The sequence below is a fragment of the Adiantum capillus-veneris genome, chromosome 11 (assembly GCF_014529385.1).
Source record: "Adiantum capillus-veneris isolate H3 chromosome 11, ASM1452938v2, whole genome shotgun sequence".
Taxonomy (NCBI): domain Eukaryota; kingdom Viridiplantae; phylum Streptophyta; class Polypodiopsida; order Polypodiales; family Pteridaceae; genus Adiantum; species Adiantum capillus-veneris.
Genome location: NC_140941.1, coordinates 99,242,023 through 99,261,616, shown reverse-complemented (window position 1 = coordinate 99,261,616; position 19,594 = coordinate 99,242,023). Strand labels below are relative to the sequence as shown.

General features: G+C 45.0%; 2 protein-coding genes across 3 annotated transcripts in view; one reads left to right on the top strand and one right to left on the bottom strand.

The window, feature by feature from the left end:
* Positions 1-19,594, bottom strand: part of LOC147447720 (nucleobase-ascorbate transporter 2-like) — an 88,945-nt gene that overhangs the window by 53,896 nt on the left and 15,455 nt on the right. The gene's annotated exons all lie outside the window — the stretch shown is intronic.
* Positions 1,561-3,193, top strand: LOC147447722 (uncharacterized). The gene has a single exon (XM_086524392.1). It carries the CDS (start codon positions 1,633-1,635, stop codon positions 3,055-3,057), a length of 1,425 nt encoding a protein of 474 aa, XP_086380518.1. The 5' UTR covers positions 1,561-1,632; the 3' UTR covers positions 3,058-3,193.

The window sequence follows — 19,594 nt, the reverse complement described above, 5'->3', positions numbered from 1 at the left end:
GTCTCTCCACCGAAGATGCAGACGACCATGCTCGGAGGTTTGTCTCTCTTTGCAGAGGTCGTGGCCTCGACAGAGAAGACGCATACCTAGTGCTCTTTCCGTCCACCTTGGATGGTCTTGCAGATAAATGGTGCAGTCAGTTTGCTGAAAACCACTTTACTACTTGGATCATGTTAAGACAGCAGTTCTGTGAAGCTTTCCGACCAAGGGATTATCAAGAGAAGATTCTAGATGAGTTGGCCAACCTGTTGCTCCAGCCCAAGGAGACATTTGCAGAGCTCATGACCAGAACAAAGTCCCTGGTCGCTAAGCTGCCTCAGCAACCAGGGGAATTCATGGTGAAGAAGTGGGTAGAGAAAGCTCTGCCTAAGACTTCTCAACAAAAGCTCAGAGAAAGTCTCTGTCCTGAAGCTAGTCTGGAGGACTTTGTTGCTACTGCTACTAGAATAGAGGGAGCAAGAAGGCAGTTCACTGACTCTCCTCAGTTAGATACTGCCCCTGTACTCGTGGACAGTCCATTAGACCCCTTGACTTCTTTACGAAGGGAACTGGAAGCCCTAAAGTTACAGCGGGCCCTTCAAGAAGAGAGATCCTTCTCTCTCAGAGAGGAGAAGCCTCCACATCAAGAGGCTTATGATCAACTTAAAAGAGAGTTAGAAGAGCTCAGGTCTCAGCAAGAGACTAAGGCTATGGTATGGTGTAGTTCATGCCCTCCACAGGACACCCTCCACAGGACTGTCCCCTTCGCTCTTATTGTCACTTCTGCGAAAAATCGGGTCATGAAGACAAGGATTGCTACTATATAAAGGGATTGCACAAAATACAGCAAAGTCTTGGTCCTACTCTCCAACAGGGGTTAGCACCTACATCCAACATGGTTTCACCCTATGGTCATCAACACCCTATGCCACCTCTGCTGACAACACCTCCTATGCAAGGTATGCACAACAACTTTACATCTCCCAGTTTTTATCATGCTAATGCTCCCTCAACCCCTCAGAGCTTCTACACGTCACCCTCAAACTCCATGCAACAACCACCTCGTCCGCCGTTCCGTCCCTCCAATCGGCCCATTTTATGCTACAGATGTGGAGAGTATGGGCATTATCAGAGCAAATGCCCTCTGCCAGAAGGCTCTTCTCCGTGCCAACTTTGCCCTGAGGCTCAGGATCACTACACTAAGGATTGTCCAAAACAACGCGCCTCTACCTGTGCGAGCCAAGTCAGAGCCAACCTGAATTCACCTTTCCCAAGATCAATTTGATAGCAGTTAGTACCAACCCCAAGCCACCACTTTCTGCCCATATGATTGCCTCTCAAGACAAGTTGCAGCTGGTAGAGGAGCCAGCTGGTGTCCTCACACGAGCTCAAAGGGCAGCCCTCGGCCTCAATCTTCCAGCAGGTACAGCCCTTTCCTCCCCAATGCCTACACCTCCTCCAGTAGCTGACATGCCATCCCCTAGTGCTAAGAAAGGATCTTTTACTATGCTCTCCGATATTGATGGGGCTTTCTTAGAAGCAGTTGCTGACTTACAAAAGATCAAGGAAACTGAGAAGACATTGATCCCAAGAGAAAAACCTACAGCAGAGACTATATTGAAGAATACCTTTCAGCAAGTGTCATTGTATGACATGCTTCGACTTGATGCAAATTTTCGAAGTGACACCCTTGCCATCATTCAATCTCTGTACCCTGGTGCAGGGTCTAGTGGCGGGCACCTCCCAGTGCAGCCCTCCGAATCCTACATGATATCCTATCCCGAAGCTTCACTTACTGATTACAAGAGTCCGTGTCTAACCATTTCTATTCTGAGCCACGAATTCTCAAGGGTCATAGTAGATGGTGGGTCGGGTATCAACCTGATGCCTGAATTCACTATGCTGGCATTGGGTCTCCAGCCCACTAGGTCTACCCCATTCACAGTGACTTTGGCCGACCAGAGGACTGTCTACCCCTTGGGCATTGTAGAAAAGGTGCCTCTGCAGGTTCAAGATTTCACATTCAGCTTGGATTTTGTGGTGGTTCGCCTTCCCCAGGTAGAAGGCGGCGTCCCATTGCTCATTGGCAGACCATGGCTACGACACACGAAAGCACTACATGATTGGGGAAACGATGCAATGTGGATACGAACCCCTGGCTCCCCAATGCAACCGATTCTCCTTGAAGGCGGAATGGATCCGGTGGTGCATCATAGTTCCCTGTCCATGGAGTCCAATCCCGAACTAGAACAGCCTACTCCGCCGGATGGGTCAGATGAAGACCTACTAGAGTGGTTGGAAGCTACCCAATCTATGCCTTGTTATGGGCTATCTGTTCACTCTTTGCCTGAGAATACCCCACCTCCATCCTCCAAAGTTCTTACAATAGCTGAGCCCAATGAGCCACCTCAGTCAATGGCAAGTGTAAAGGTCACAGAGATTGATCACTCAGACGCTCCCTTTGTGGAAGTGATCAGAACGACAGATATCAAAAACAGTCTCTACACGCAATTGAAGCCTATGAAGTCTTTCCTCTTGATCTTGTGTGAGGTATTGAAGGATTTATGGTCTGCTGCTTTTCCCAACTCACACTTGAATGGCTTTGTTTCCAGTCAATGGAAAGATATGGGGTGGCAAGGGGCTGACCCATCCACAGATTTCAGGGGTGGAGGATTTATGTCTCTCGACAATTTGTTGTTCTTCTCAAAACGATACCCAAAAACATTTCAGCAGCTGTTGTACAAGAAAGGAGGTAGAAAAGCAACGTGGGAGTATCCGTTCTCAGTTGCTGTTGTGAACATCACCTTTATGCTGATTCAAATGCTTAACCTTTGGTCAGGAAAGCCGAGGTCTTGGGCTGCAGTTTGTTTCTTGAGAATTCTTGCTGAAGACGAGATGGCCTTTGAATTGCTGTATTGTGTGGCATTCAAAGTTATGGATACTTTGTGGCTTGCCATGCGTGCTTCATACACGGAGTTCAATGTAGTGATGAAGGCTACACGTGGGCAGCTTGAACATGAGCTGGCAATGGAGTCGGTAAGTCGAATTGAAGACATGCCTTCATACACACTACACTAGATAGCTACATTCAGATATCGTTTGGTCAGTATTTGATCATGTTTTAGCAAGTAGAAGCTTCAAACCAAGGTCCTTTTAGTTGTGTGATGGAATGCCTGTTCAAGTGTTTGAACCTGGTTTTCCATTCATGCTAATTAGCCACTAGTCTAGATCACCCTCTCGCCCCTATCCATTGGTCTCGCCCCAGCCCAGTTAGGATTCACCTCAGCCCACCCCCTCTCGCTTCTATCCATTGGTCTCACCCCAGCCCAGTTAGGATTTGCCCCAGCCCACCCCCTCTCGCCCCTATCCTTTGTCTCGCCCCGGCCCAATTTGGCTCGCCCCTATCCAAGCTACCTGGATTCGCCCCTACCTAACTGGATTCGCCCCTATCCAATTGTCTCGCCCCAGCCCAGTTAGGATTCGCCCCTACCCTCCCCTCACCTTCCCACGCCCCTACTCACCCCATCACCCCCTCGTCCCTACCCTCCCCCTCTCGCCCCTACCCTTCCCCTAACCTTCCCTCGCACCTACCCTCCCCCTCACTTACCCTCGCCCCTATCCACCCCCTCACTTCCACTTGGCCCTAACCAGCCCCCTATCTATGCCTACCCACCCCTCTCAGCCTCGGCATGTTTTTTCCCCATCCCGCAAGTTTTTCCCCAGATGGCTCGATGGTTGCCATCTTGCTGCTACTGAGAAGGCCTTTTTGTTCTGCCATTATGATGGAGCTTAACCCTACAGCTTAACCCTATTTGCGGTGTTACTCGGGCTTATGGTCATCCCTCCTTTCGAGAAGGTGTTGTTGCAAAGTGTGGCAAGGTTATCTGCAAGAATGATCAGTTTTTTCAGAATTTCCTCTCACCGAGACGGTGAGCGGTCTTGTGGCGGGCAACCTGTAGCAGGGCTACAGTGTCTTTCACGGTACAGTGTCTTTCACAGGACGCAGTTAGTACAGTTGGTCTAGGCTGGTTCACATTGGAAGGACACTGGACGGACCCTCTGGGCTGGGAAGTGACATGTGGCAAGGTACCGACGGTGGTCTAGTGGACCTCGTGGCCAGGTCACCACATGGCTGACATTTATGAGCCGTTGGTGGCTCTTTACGGTGGTACCTATGAGTAGTAGCGGCGGGTCATTCTATTATCATCTTCTCCTATCATCTTGTACGTAGTTGTCTCGAGTGAGCCTATGCACAGGGCACTGCTTCACCATCCCTGCACATCTGAGCCTCGACACCCCATTTGTGCCTGTGAGTCCTGGGCTAGAGCTGACTGTGCTGCCACGCCAGAGTCTGTACATGGTTCTTTGAGATAGTCGAGTCCACATGTTCTGGTCCACTGTTGTGTCTCTGTCGTTCTGTTGTTATCCGTTGTTCTGTTGTTATCCATTTTTTTTGTGTTTCATTCTGTTTGAGTGAGTTTCCATCTGTCGAGTGAGATTGTCACGCACATTACACTGAGGGACACCCACACTGTAGAGAGCACGACACATTATCCGCGCTACAAAAAGATACTGATGTGTTGACTATATTTCTTGCTATATGACTTTGTGAATGAATAATTTTGAAATGGGAAATTCCTGAAGGTGAAATTAATGTTTTTTGGAAGATCCTGCTATTTGTGTACAGATAACAGGTGAAATTGAGAATTAGATGATAACAAATTGGGAGCAATGACAACTCCAGAATGAACCCAATCACGATTCGAGATAAGAATCATGAATTTTGAATGATGATGATAACTAATGATGAATGATTGAATGAAACCGTGGTGAGCGCATAAAGAGTTCCCGAGAGATGAGATGGCTACATAGCGATAAGATGACTAAACTGAATAATTGAAAACTTTGTTCAGTATGAACTCAGTGTCTGATTGATGAATTGGAATTCCCGAAAATGATTACTCACACATGTGATTGTGTTTGAGTGCAAGATTGAAAGATGGAATGATTGACGAAATGACTGCAGCATTTCAGTTTTGAGAAATCTATGGACATGATCGCAATACGAATTAGTTAATCTAACATCAATGAGGTCCGGTGTGGATCTAGATGCGACTGCTAAATACGTTGCCCGGAACCATGGTCGTAGGTCTCGATGGATTTATGTGATATGACTTGAATGTGATGTGATGTGACTGTTGTCTTGGTACAAGTGCTCGATTTGTGTCGTCTAGAGCGTCGGTACTAAGTCAGTGCGTCGGTACTAAGAGTCAGTGTGTATTGAATTGGTTTATGGCTTATGTTTGATTTTGCAGGCATAATAAAGGGCGATTACAATTCTTTCAAGCGGGGGACATGTCACAAACTGATGATGTGGCAAGCTGATGATGTGGCAGAACTGTACGTACAGTCGTGAATTGCTTTGGCATGATAACGTGGCAGCAGTACGGATCTCCGTCTTTTGCACTGACATGCCACATGGCAAGCAATACGGATTTCCATTGGGTGCTTTTGAGCTAGCAACTTTTCATGTAATTGCTTTTGATTTTGAGGCCAAGGGCCTTTTAATTAGAACCGAAGGCCATGGGAGGCCAGGTCGCATTGATAGGTCGCATTGATGGATAGGGAGACATGGAGAAGCCTCTGGTCTGTATGATTTCGCGGCTTATTAGAGCCAAGGCTTCAGTACCACATGACATTATTCGAGCAGAGCTAGCTGCCCCCCCCACTAGTGGTTGATGGCTCACCAGATTAGTCTCCTTTATACACTGCTTATGGGACCTCCCCAGAGATAGATATGCCCACCTAGCACTTGAGTTCTCTCGACAATTAGCTATGGAGGGAGATACAGCATGCTCGTGTGGGGAGAGGAGATGGCATCATGGTTTCAAGCACATGGGTTCAACATGGACAAATCGCCCCCCTTCCTATACTCATTGGATGCACCCTCTTTGACTCTTACACAGTCCGAGATCACCAGGCTCATCCGCCAAGACCTGATCGACTAGATACCAAGAGGACCTGGATATAGCCGGCACAGGAGCTGGGCACGAAGATGGATTTCTATGGAGAGCGTCTTCTCCAGCTCACTAAGGATGGTTTTGTGATGAGCCCCAAATACATGGACACACATTTATCTCATGGGATACGATGTGCTATTTGCCAGATACGCACATCTTCACACGAGCTTCGGGTTGAGATTGGGAGATACAGCAGAGTACCAGCAAAGGCCAAGACATGCCCCTTATGCCACATGGAGCCTGAGACAGAGTTGCACTACACATGCCACTTCCAAGTTTACTATGAGATACGAGGCCGCTTTCATTGCCTGTTCAGAGAGAGCCTTGGACCACTCTCTAGAGTCATGAGGTATGAGGACCAGAGATGTCTGGGACTATTTTTGCTCGAGTTGCGCAGACATAGAGAGAGCCTCATGAGAGGAGAGGCTAGTCAGTCTCAAAGATGGATCACAGACTTCTTTAGAGTAGACACTCGGCAACCGAAGGAGCAGGCTACCACAGCAACGCTCACATTCTCCTCACACTAGAGGCACGTTGATCGATCGAGCGACCGTGGAGGACTACACAGCATGGACGGAGGCTACATCAGAGGGTTCGAATCACTTAGGTCCGACATGCACAACGCCCGATCAAACTACTGATCATGGAGGAGATTGATGAGGTCTATGAGAGTGCGCGTTTGCGAAAGCATGAGAGAGAGAGAGAGAGAGAGAGAGAGAGAGAGAGAGAGAGAGTGTAGGGAAAAGGGGGCGATCAATCCCCCATGACTACTAGAACAAGAGACCAATACAATGCCAATCGTATGTATCTGTGAGTTACCCCCCTTGCCTCACATATATAGGTGCCCAAGGGGAGGTCGAGCAATACAAGAGGAATGCCCCACGACCCAGCAAAAAAAAGTGTAAGTAGGGCGCCTGAACAAATGAAGGCGGCCGGCCCAAAAGTGGGCGGCCAGACAATGCAGCCTATATGCATATGCAAAGGGTGGCCAGCCTGGAGGCACACTAGCCGTACATGCATGCCCTAGACCTGTGAAGCAGCAAAGTGGTGTAAATCTAACAAGATCCGCCAAAGACCGATGATGGATCTCATGTAATTTAGCTCTTTTTTAGGATACACCCACACTGTGTTGTATTAGCCATCATTCACTATTCTCACCCCCCTACTTATATCCTACACAATTCCAACTAGCTGCTTAGTTCGCATCTAGCTGTTTAGGATTCTATAGTTACCCCCCCCCCCCCCCCCCCCCCCCTTTCCCCTTTTCAGTACCTTTTATTTTTGGTACTTTTTGGTACTCAGACATTGTATCAGATTCATCACGTTGTAGCTTTTTGGTCTCATGGGTCATTTTGGCCTTTTGAAGACGTTAATATAACATAACATGTAATGGAATTGGCCTATTAACTTGAGAGTAGCGGAAATTAATGAAAAGTACTTTTAAGATATTACTTTGTGAGCATAGCGGGTGAACATAATTGAAGATAACAACATAATCATAGCAATTAGTTAACTTGGCATGAACAATACTTTTGCAAGAGAGAGAATTTAGAGAACATGACAACAGTTGAGGACTGGATTTATGTGGAGCCGGTCTCCCCTCCAATAGGCATTTGTATTATGATTTCTCCCATTAAGAGAGACTTGTTACAATACAATCTTTGTGTTCCTTGTGACCTAGGTGATGCAATGAAATTGGAAAGCTTCATGCATCACAAGCATAATATAAACTTTGAAGAAAGCTTTAACTATCCCAAGCCTCATTCCCAAGACCTCAAACACCTTCGAAGATGGAGAGAGCTAGCAAGGAATAGATAGATTGATTTCATTATCATCCTCGGAGGTCACATATGACCCATGGGACCAAAAGGAGATCATTACAACGGGGTTTTTTAAGAGATACATATCAGTTAGGGATTGAGGGTCCACTGGAGGGGAGAAGAGGAAAAGGAAAATAGAAGATCCTAATGGGGTTCAAGAGACGGAGATGCCGGTTTAGGGGTTCGAAACTCCTGGATGATGGCTTTACCGCCTCGGTAGACAACCCATTTACCTTGTTTACGAGCTTCGTGCATCTTCTTGAGCTCACTAGCTTTAAGCTTGAGTTGTTGTGGAGTCAGTTCCTCGGCAATCCAAAGCGTTCTTCCCCTGAGAAGGCGAGATTGTTGCAGTAGTTTCATCCATGCTTCTTTGTCCTTGAATGTAAGGATACATTGTTGGGGTGGAATTGCCTTGTTCGTGTCGTTGATCCAGGAGATGGAATCGGGCTTGATGTGAATTGGTTGGAGAATATCATTGAGCTTGGTGATGGCTTCTTCGAGTGTGTCTTCTTCGGTGCACCATGGTGAGTTGAGCCCTCCAACCCTGATCTTGAGGCCAAGAGACCCTTGCCGTCGGTTTCTTGTAACACTTTTTATATTTGCGCGTCCAGCTTCTTGTTAGTTACCTCATGTAGTTCTTTTTGTACCGCCATGACAGTGTCGCTGAGGGAAGCTTCGACTTTGTGGGCTTTTGCAAATAAAGCTTGACTCTCTGTTTCTTTTGCTTCCTCAAGCAAATGCAAGCGTTGCTTAAGCGACGCGTTCTCCTTGATTAAATCTTGGATTTGCGTCTCCAAGATTGTAATCCGTGCATCTTGACGAGCAAAAGGGTCTTTTTTTGGAGCGGCCACCATCGCAAGAAAGCTCTTGCGGCTCTGTGCTGGAGTACTAGGGGAAGACATGATCAACCCCCCTGTGTGAGTGGTTAGGGCCGTCAAAAAATAAAACAGGAGGTTTGAAACAAGTTGCTCGTCTGTACCTCGTCAAGAAGCCAAGCTGGGTGAACCAGTTCTTATTGTGCTTCGCTTGTCAAGAGCTAGGTAGTTTCATTCTTCAGCACCAAAATAAACGGGTGGCAATAATGTCGAGCAAGCTGAGGCCTAAAGCTTCACACAGCGCTCTGGAATAGTAATGAAGATGGAGAAGATGGCAAGCTTAAGCATTGAAGCATGGCTCTTGGTTGGATTTGCACTCCATAGCCAAGGGTGTTGGTGTAGGCTCTCAACCTCTACTTGCTTGGAGAAGGAGAGCGAGCTCTTGCACTTTGCACAATGCACAATCAGAATGTGTGTGAGTGTGTGTGGGAGAGTATACCCCCTAAGCAACCCCCTAGCTTGCTTTGGTCGACCCCCCCTTGTAGCTCATGCTTGAAGCTCATTGGACCCCTCCAGGCCTAGCCAATCACAAGCAGGAGGCATTACAAGCAACAAGGGTAGCCTTGGGACAAGTGTCCCCCTTTCCCCTTTGAGAGAGAGGACTTGATAAATGCAAAGACAATTAATTAAATCTCTCAAATTATCATTGGACCTCTTGGGTGGCCAACCAATAGGCTTCAGGCATACCATGAGGGCAACATGAGGAGAAACTTGACAAGTGTCTCTTTGCTTTCTTTGTACTAGGCATGCCTTGTGTGAGTGTGTGTTCTCTCTCATCCCCCTCATGTAGGGCTCGCCCCCTCCTTGTAGGGATTGGATCTTTGACTTTTGACACCTCAAGCCCCTGAAGCTTAGGCCCAGTTCCCACCACAAGCTTGGCCCTTAAGCACTTTAAGCTTGGGCTACCTCAAGCATCTCAATTATCAAGCACCTCAAGCATCTCAGTCATCAGGCACCTTAAGCTTAAGCTGGATTCCCACCTCAAGCTTGGGCCGGGTTCCCACCTCAAGCTCAGCCCTAGCTTACCTAAGGTCAAAGGACTTTTATACTAATTATTGGAAGTCTTCAATGAAGCTAACTCTAAGGTCTTATGCTCCATTGGTTAGCCTTGCTCTTTGATAGACCATCTCTCATTTGGACCCCTTTACCATTGGCCCCGTATTGAGATAGATCTATAAGCACATGTCTATATCTTAACCCTTGTTCCCGTTTATTCTCCACATTAAATGATCAGTTTAATATGAGAAAATCATTTGGGTTGGTTATATATTAGATTTTATGACATTACCCCTCTCTTGAAATCATAGTCGTCTTCGACTATGAGGTAGAAGAGATAAAGCCTTAGTCATTAGTCAATCTTACTTAGCGGGTAGAGGATCCCTTTTTACCCTACGACATCTTTCCAAGATGCTACGACATCTTTCCAAGATGGATGATTAATCCATTTGGTGCTTGGGAGACATAGCTGCCGCAAGCATGTTTGCTCTTTAGTCCATTTCATTCTCCTAAAGTAGAGTGACAAATTCTACTTGGTGTTTGAGAGACGTCGTCATCACAAACATGATTCTAAGCATGCATACTATTTAAATTTGTGTACAATTAAAAAAAAAGAACTAGTTTTATAAGACAAAAACATGGGTCATTAAAAAGAAATTTGTACATTTGCTTACTCTAATGTAGCATTGTAAGCATTGATACTATCCTTAAGCTGTATTCCTTGCATCCATCTAGCATCTTCAAAAGGATAATTTTTTAATTGAATAAGATATTGTCGGATAATCTTACCATGTCATAGTACCTTGTCTTCATGGCGAAGGATAGCTTCGGGTTGTAGCACCTCTTCTTGGTCTTCAACTTCGGGAGGGTCTTCAATAATTGGTTTACTTGGTGGCTCTCCTTTGTAGGTCTTGAGTAGGCTGACATGAAAGGCATTGTGTATGAGCCAATGGTTGGGCAACTTGAGTTGGTAAGCCGTCTCATTGATGGGCTTCAAGATTTGGAAAGAACCATAGTATCTTTTTGCTAGCTTAGCATAATACTTTTGATGGCCCGTAGGATTTTTACCCGTCGTTTGCCTTAATCAAGCCTTAGGAAACTTAAGCAAGACCCAATCATTTTCTTTGAGAATTAAGGCCCTTTTGTGCTTGTTAACAGTAGCTGTTTGCCTTTGTTGAGAGATGGATATAGCCTCCTTAATCTTTTGAAAAGATTCTTGTAGGTCACGGCTATACCCATCGTCGGCGGTGAAGATCTTCCCATGTACTTAGAGTAGCAAGGGACTTTTAGGTCTTCCCTCAATGATCTCAAAAGGTGCTTTTCCCGTAGAAGTATGTACAATATTATTGTAGACATACTCTACAAGAGGTAAGTATTTTTCCCATTGTGAGCGTTGATCTACTTCAATAACATAAGTCTTGAGTAGATCGAGTATCGTAAGATTGGCTATCTCACTTTGGCCATCCGTTTGTGGGTGATAGGCCGAAGAGAAATTCAATCGTGTTCCTAGACTTTCAAAGAGACCTTTCCAGAAATTACTGGTCATTCTAGGATCTCTATCTGACACGATGGATGTTGGTAATCCATGGTGTTTGAAAAGCTGAGATATGAAGAGAGTTGCCATTTTGGTGTGCATTAATAGTCTTTTTGACAGGAATAAAGTGTACTTGCTTGCTAAACCTGTCGACTATTATCCATATTCCCGTATTCCCATGGATAGACTTGGGCAATCCAAAGATGAAATCCATGGATATACTCTCCCATGGTGAATTTGGGATAGGCAATGCCTGGAGTAATCCAGGTTGCTTCCCTCTATCATGTTGATTCCCTCTATCATATTTGGTCTTTTGGCATACTACGCATTTCGAAACATACTCTTGTATGTCCACTTTCATAGTAGGCCAATAGAAATACGTCTACTCTCCTCGAAGAGTAGGTTGAATACCTCTATGTCCCAGATAGGGAGGAGCATGGGATTCATACATAACTTTCTCAAGAAGGGAATGGGTAACACATAGCCTATTGCCGTGGAGAAGATAACCATCCTGCAAGGTGAATGAATCCTCTTTCTTCCCCGAATTAAGGGCTGACATTATGTCTCTAAAGTCAGTGTCAGTAGCATACTCATCTATCATAGAGGATAAATCATTGAGAGTAGCTATAGACACTGCATTAACTTTTGGTCGTCGTGAAAGTGCATCGGCCACTTGATTGTGCTTACTAGCAATGTGTGTCACAAAGTGATGACGTGGCGGACAACAGAAACCCTAATTTCTGCCAAAAACCCTAAAATTCCTGCAAACCCTAATTTCTGCCAGAAACCCAAATTTCCGAAAATCGCGGAGGCTGCAAAAAAAAAAATTATTTATTTTTATTTTTTTGAAAATGATGAGCGACGCAAATTTTGCTTTTTTTTCATAAAAAAAAGAGAAAAGACTCTAAGAGAGAGAGAACTGATGCTTTGTAGTTTAAAAGCTTTTGGGGCTCTGCTTTTGGGCATCCCTTGTAACCTTTAAATTAGTGGTGAGGGTCTCACTTCTCAGAGCATCTGGACGCAGTGTCTGAGAGTGAAACCCTAGCCACTCTCTTGTACTTTGATCTGATTAATATAAAAAGAAATACCGAAAGGGGCGCCAGTCTTTGGGGCCAATATCTCTAGGCACGAAACTTTGTCGGGCTAGTGTACATCTATTGTGATCTGTGACTTGTTTTGAAGTGGTTATTTGGTCCTGTCGCGGTTGATTCTTGACTTGGAGTGTCCAAGTCTGTTACAATGGTATCAGAGCACGGCCGATTTCTCTTCTACGCGAAATCCGATCCCCAATTTTTTTTTCCGCGGTACCTATGGCTTCACGCAAGGATCAGTCGACTCCCTCTGCATCTGGAGATGCGAGCAAGGATCATAACGAAGATTCCGGCAAAGAGCATGGCCCGCCTTGGCCTACTCAGGCGGAGCGGCGAGAGATGGAGCGTCGCCAGTTGATCGGTGATGCAACAAAGATGATGCTCAATTTTGCCAAGGACTCGAAGATGGCAAAATATATGAACCAGACCTCTTTGGAAGAGGTACAAACGGAGTGGCAGAGAACCACAACACCACTCCCGAAACCCGCTCTCAAGAAACCTTCTGCCTCCAAGAAAATATACAGAGAAGGAACTGGAGAACGTGGTTGATGCACGGATTGCTCAGCTTTTTGACGCGCAAAAGAAAGCCAAAAAGCACGGCAAAAAGCAGAAGAAAAGCACTGACATTCCAGGTTATTTGGGTCATCAGTCAACTTTTGACAAGGCAAAGAAACAAAAGAAGCGTGTCAAGTTTGAAGGCTTACTCAGTTCTTCTTCTTCTTCTGACAGTTCTTCTAGCTCTTCAGACTCGAGCGAAGAAGACAGAAAAAGCAAAAAGCGCACAAAGCTTCGGAAAGGGCAAGAAAAAGGCAAAGAAGGCTACATCTCGCCCAGAGACTGACAGTTCTACTGAGGACTCGTCTACAGACAGCTCAAATTCCGATGACGGAAAGTTTTATGCGAACAAGAAGAATTTTTACAAAGCTAACCAGTATGACTTTCTCGAAGATAAAAGAAAGAAAGTTCGAGAGTTTAAGGAAGGTGGCCACTCAATCAAGTTTGATACTTTTTCAAGATACTCAGATGCTTCGAAGGCTGTCTTTTATACAGCAGTTTGACATCGCTTTCGCGGGAGGACGCTATTCAGAGCACTCCAAGATTCGGAGAGCTGCCTCTTACTTTAAGAGGAATGCTCGTACTTGGTGGTCCACGCTTCTTTTGAACAAGACTGCGCCAGTTAAATGGCTGAAATTTAAGAAGCTTTTTATTTCTTCTTGGTTGACGCAAGAATATGAACGAGATATACGAGCTACTTGGAACCATCTTTCGATGACCAAGAAAGATACAATCAATGCTTATTGTGAAAGATTCTGGAGCTCTTTTCTACCCGCCTCTTTATTCAAGAAGATCTCATTGAGAGAACAGATTGAGCGGTTTACCTTGGGTCTACCTACAGAGATCCGAGATCACTGCTTGGAACAGAAGTCAGCTTCTATTCAGGAGTTGATGAGTCATGCGAAGCGGGGCTTTGCCATTCACTCTGGCAGTCTGACCTACCCCACAGATGAGGCCATGACACAACGAGCCGAACAGACTTCTGGGAATGAAAGTAGAAAGAAAAAGAGCAACCCAGAGAAAAAGGATGCACGACCCAAGCTTACTCCTGAGGAGAGAGCTCACTTCATCAGAGAGGGGAAGTGCTTTGGATGCAGGGAACATGGACATATCTCCGCGAAGTGTCCTAAAAAGGCACAGAAAGAACAGAATGAGAATGATAAAGACGACGACAGGCCTGAGAGTTCGAGAGCAGCTGAGGAACATGGTAGAAAAGGCAGATAGAAAAGCAAAACTGGTACCACATGGCGTGGGACTTGCACCGAATCAAATGAATGAAGGTACAAACTTTGCCGCTTTTTGGGGCAAAGTGAAGGATCAGGAAGCTCTTTTGAAGGAGCCAAGGCCAACTTCTTTTCACTTGGAATTGGCGGCTCGATTTGGAATTACGCCCAACAGACTGACGCCACAGACGGAGGTAGTTCGACTGGCACCCGGATGGGATGTTGCCATTACACCGACATTGCAAACTTTTTAACTTCGTTTGCAATGACAGGGGTGTTCAGGGCACGCGAGTGACATTCTACTCAGGATCCCTTGGTACCACAAGAACTACGTCGTGGTTGACTACCGGGCCGAGAAAGCGACTTTGATAAATGAAGGGCTTAGAGATTGTACTTGATGAACTTCAGTTTCTTACTCATTCTTTTGGGAGAGAACTAAACGATAGATAAAGGTTGAATATGTTTTGACCTGATCAAAAGAACGCCAAGATTTTTCTCCACACTCATGCCGATTGCTTTTCAGAGGGCCTGAAGATCAAACCATTGATGTGATACCTGGAAGCATGCCACCGAATCGGCCACCTTATCGTGTGAGCCGAGTACAGAATGAAAAGATTATGAACCCAGTGAAAGACCTCTTGGAAAAGAGTCTTGTCCAGCCTAGTACTTCACCGTATTGCTCTCGAGTGTTGTTGGTTTTAAAGAAAGACGGATCTTGGAGAATGTGCATCGATTATAGCACTCTCAACGAAATCACCATCAAGAACAAATTTCCGACTCCTACGATCGATGATATACTCGACAGGTTACAGGGATCCTCGTGCTTTAGCAGGATTGACTTGAAGAGTGGATATCATCATATCAGGATAGCGCCAGGAGATGTCTACAAGACAGCTTTTCGGACGACTTTTGGGTTATTTGAGTTTTTGGTGATGCCTTTTCGCTTAACCAATGCTCCTGCGACATTTAACCGGATGATGGACAGGATTTTTTGAGAGTACAGGCTATTTGTTGGCACTTTCTTTGACGACATCATTGTTTTCTCCAAGAATGAGGCAGAACACAGAGATCATCTCCTTCAAGTCTTTCAGGCATTACAAGATCACAGGTTAGTGATTACTGCAAAGAAAAGTGAAGTTTTCTTACCAGAGATACACTTTTTGGGACAGAGTGTTAGCCAGCAGGAGTGCAAATGGACCCGGCCAAGATAGAGACTATCCGTGATTGGCCCGATTTGAGGAATGTCCATGAAGTTAGAAGCTTCTTGGGATTGTGTTCGTACTACAGGCGGTTCATACGAAAGTTTGCAGAGGTTGCTTCCCCTTTGCATATCTTGACACAGAAAGGAGTACCTTTCTCGTGGGGACCCACAGAGGTGACTGCCTTTCAGACATTGAAAGAGAAATTGACTACAGGACCAGATTTGACTTTGTCGGACTTGCAGAAGTCATTTGAAGTATTTTGTGATGCTTGTGGTCGTAGTCTGGGTGCGGTCTTGATGCAAGAAGGCCATGTCATTGCTTACGAGAGCCGATTGTTCTCTAGGCCGGAGATGACAGCACAAATATATGAGAAAGAGCTTTTGGCAGTGATCCATGCTCTTACTCAGTGGCGGCACTACCTACTCGGAGTGGATTTTACTGTCTTTACAGACCATCAAAGTTTGCGCTACTTCTTGTCACAGAAGCAACTTTCGGAAAAGCAGATGCGGTGGGCGAACATCTTGTCACAGTTTCACTTCCAGATTGTCCGTGAGCAGGGACAGAAGAATGTGGTGGCAGATCCTTTGTCTCGGAAGCCGTTGGAGCTGGCTATTTCCGCTATACATCATAGGAGCTTCGAGGATTTGGTGTTGTTGGAAGTGCCTTGGGAAGAATTTTGAGCATTGGTTTTTCCCTTTGCATCATTTTTATCTTCGTTTTCCATGGGCTTGACATTCCATCTAGCCCCTTAATGGAAATTGATGCGTGAAGCAACCATGGTGTGATGGATTACTTTGCTGATAGAACCAGGCCGTTGAGAGTTGATGTATTCGGCCATCTCTTTAGATGATCCCGCACAGAATTGCTGCCTTTGCTCGGCAAAGTCTATCTTTTGAAAGATAGTAGCCTTGAGATGTAAATCCCAAAACTTGTCTACATACTTGTGGATAGACTCGTGAGAGAAGCTTCAAGCTGCGCCATTCGGTAAGCACTTTGTCCTTTGCATCGCTTGCAAGGAATTGCTTCATGTCTTTGGGGCTTCACTGTTGCCATGAAGGCTAGCCCACCATTGAAGAGCTGATTTTTGGAAGTGCATAGCTACATTGCGTAGCTTGGAGGACTCTATGAAGCTCTCGTCTCCAAAGGCCGCATCAAATTGTTGGATGAAGGCCAACACTTTGTCGGTAGCACCAAAGGTGCCATCATAGGTGAGAAAAGAGATACTCTTTCCTCCCTCCTTGAACTTCTTTATCTTTTGTGACCTTCGCCATGCAGGGTATGATTTACAATGTCCTCCCCTCTTGTATTCTCTAGTAGAATAGCCATAGCTTTCGTCGAAGAGGAGGAAGGTGAAGAAGAAGAAGAAGAGGGTGACCTATTTCTAGCCCTTTTCTTCCTTTGTTCCCTTTCGTTGAACGAGGAGAAGGATTGTGTGTTGATCTTTACCTCTTGAGAGGAGTGGGCGATCGTCTAGACCGCCGTCTTCGTGGAGCCACATCTTCAGAGGAACTTTAAGTTTCATTGCTTTCTTGCTCTTTGGATTCCTCCTCTCGAATGGGAAAGAGTCTTCTTTTGGGGGTCTCTTCAAGAGGCCTCCTAAGCTCTCTCTCCTCTTGGAGAGGAAGGGAAATTCCATAAGCACGAAGTTGTTGAGTAACTTCGGCTTGCAAAGCAGGGTTGCCCATAGCTTGCTGCAACCTAGTAACAAGATAATTCACGAACATGGGAGCATCATCATTAGCACCATCATGTGCAAAATCAAAGTTATCAATGTTCATTCTTCTCTCTTGACTATTGTCAGCCATGTTAACAAAATTTATGTATGTACTTAGGGTATGCTTTGGCAATTCAAAACCTTAGTTGCCACTCCTCTTAGCCTTTGAAAATCGGCTCTTAAGTATCTACACCCACGGCTCGAAGTGGTTAATTATAGAGAGTAGTGGAGTAGGTCTAACATAGCAAAGTTGCCAAGGGCTAGCTCCTTTCGGACTTCTTATGGCTCAATAATGGTAAAGCCGTAGGCAAGTCTAAAAAGATTTCATTATTACGTCCAAAGATCTCGAGGTGTGCACCATATCCTACATAGTGGGCTCAACAAAACCGATAATAGATCCCACTTCCACTTACCCTAATATAATTAACAACATCAACCATTTATAGACTACTTAAGGACCTCTCTTCTTAAGCAACAAAGAGAAACCAAATGCTTTGATACCAATGTAATGGAATTGGCCTATTAACTTGAGAGTAGCGGAAATTAATGAAAGTACTTTTGAGAAATTACTTTGTGAGCATAGCGGGTGAACATACTTGAAGATAACAACATAATCATAGCAATTAGTTAACTTTGCATGAACAATACTTTTGCAAGAGAGAGAATTTAGAGAACATGACAACATTTGAGGACCGGATTTATGTGGAGCCGGTCCCCCCTCCAATAGACATTTGTATTATGATTTCTCCCAAGAGAGACTTGTTACAATACAATCTTTGTGTTCCTTGTGACCTAGGTGATACAATGAAGATGGTTGTTGGATTAAAGGCCTAAATAACCCCTTTTTGTACATTTTTATACTTTGTCCAGGTTCACATTGGGAACGGTCTACTATAGTAAGGCTTGAATTACCTCCATTCAACTTAGTCCCAAATAAACTCCTAAATAACCCCAAATCTGCCCCCTAACCTCACCAAATATGTTCCTTAAACAGCCCCAAACCTGCCCCCAAAAGCCTACTTTTTTGTCCCCAAATGCCTACTTTTGCCCATTCCGCCCCGCGTTTCGCAGTTCCGCCTCTTTTCCCCCATTCCAGAACACCGTTCTGGTTACACCCCATTCCGGAACGGCGTTCCATTCCAATCTCTGTTTTGGGAACGTGACTCGTCTGGAACGCCGTTTCGGAACGTTTGGACTGTGTTCCCCCCGTTCCCTGTTACACTGAGTTCTGCCTACAATGCAAGAGGTAGAAATCAAAAGCGTGATGCGAGCAACAGGACTCAAAATAGAAGTAAGAGCAAGACAAAAGATAAAGATATCACTTGTTATCAATGTGGCAGAAAGGGTCACAAGAAACCTGATTGCAGGTATTTCAAGAAAGAGCAGGAAAGGAAGAAGGAAACGCAAGATAAGAGGAAGAAAGATGAGAAGAAAGGGGAAAAATCAGTTGGTGATTCCTCCAGGGGTGCTAAGAATGCAAATGTATTCTCTAGTGAGGTCATTGAGGAGTTGTCAGACGTTGAGGAAATTTTGGTTGCGGCTTCATGCCCCTCAGATTTGGTGATAGATAATGCAAAGACATGCTTATCTCGAAGAAAGATGTCATTGATGCATTGCTTAGTGCTACTGATGGCCTATCCCAGTTTTGGATAGTGGATTTTGGTGCTTCATTCCATGTGACTCCATCTTTGGAGTGTTTTGCTACATATGCTGCATGCAATTATGGCAAGGTGTACCTTGGTGATAATTTTGCTTGCAATATTGAGGGAATGGGTACCATGCATTTGGCTCTTAACAATGGTCAAGAGCTTGTGTTGAATGATGTCAGGTTTGTACCAGGCATTAAGAAAAGTTTGCTATCTGTTGGCCAGTTAGATACACATGGTTATACGACCATTTTTTATGGGGGTTCATGGAAGTTTCTTAAAGGCTCTATGCTTGTTGCAAAAGGGTCTAAAAGAGATACTTTGTACTATCTTTGATGCAAAGCTTTGCCTGGCAAGTTTCTTGCTGTTGCTGAAGTTGCTTCACACACGAAATTGTGGCATAAGAGACTTGGCCATATGAGCCAAAAGGGTATTGATGTGCTTTCCTCTCTGAAGAAGGTTGATGTAAAAGACAAAAATTTGGATTTTTGTAGCGATTGTCTTTATGGAAAGCAAAAGAAATCTTCTTATTACTCTGGTGTCTCTCGCAAAGCTAATCCTCTTGATCTTATTCACTCCGATGTATGTACTATGCCTGTTAAGTCTTTTGGTGGTGCATTGTATTTTGTTACATTTATTGATGACTGTACTAGGAAAGGATTGGTGCATTTGTTGAAAAGTAAGGGTGAGACTTTTAGTGCTTTTAAGAAGTTTCATACTTTTGTCACTACGCAAAAGAGTACTAAGCTTAAATGTCTCAGATCTGATAATGGAGGAGAGTATGTATCTGCTGAATTTAGCGTTTTTGTGATGAAAATGGGATTAAACGGGAGTTGACAGCCCCTTATAATCCGTCTTCTAATGGTGTGGCTGAGAGGTATAATCGTACTTTATGCAAGAGAGTGCGTTGCATGTTGTCCACCGCTAATCTTTCCCAAG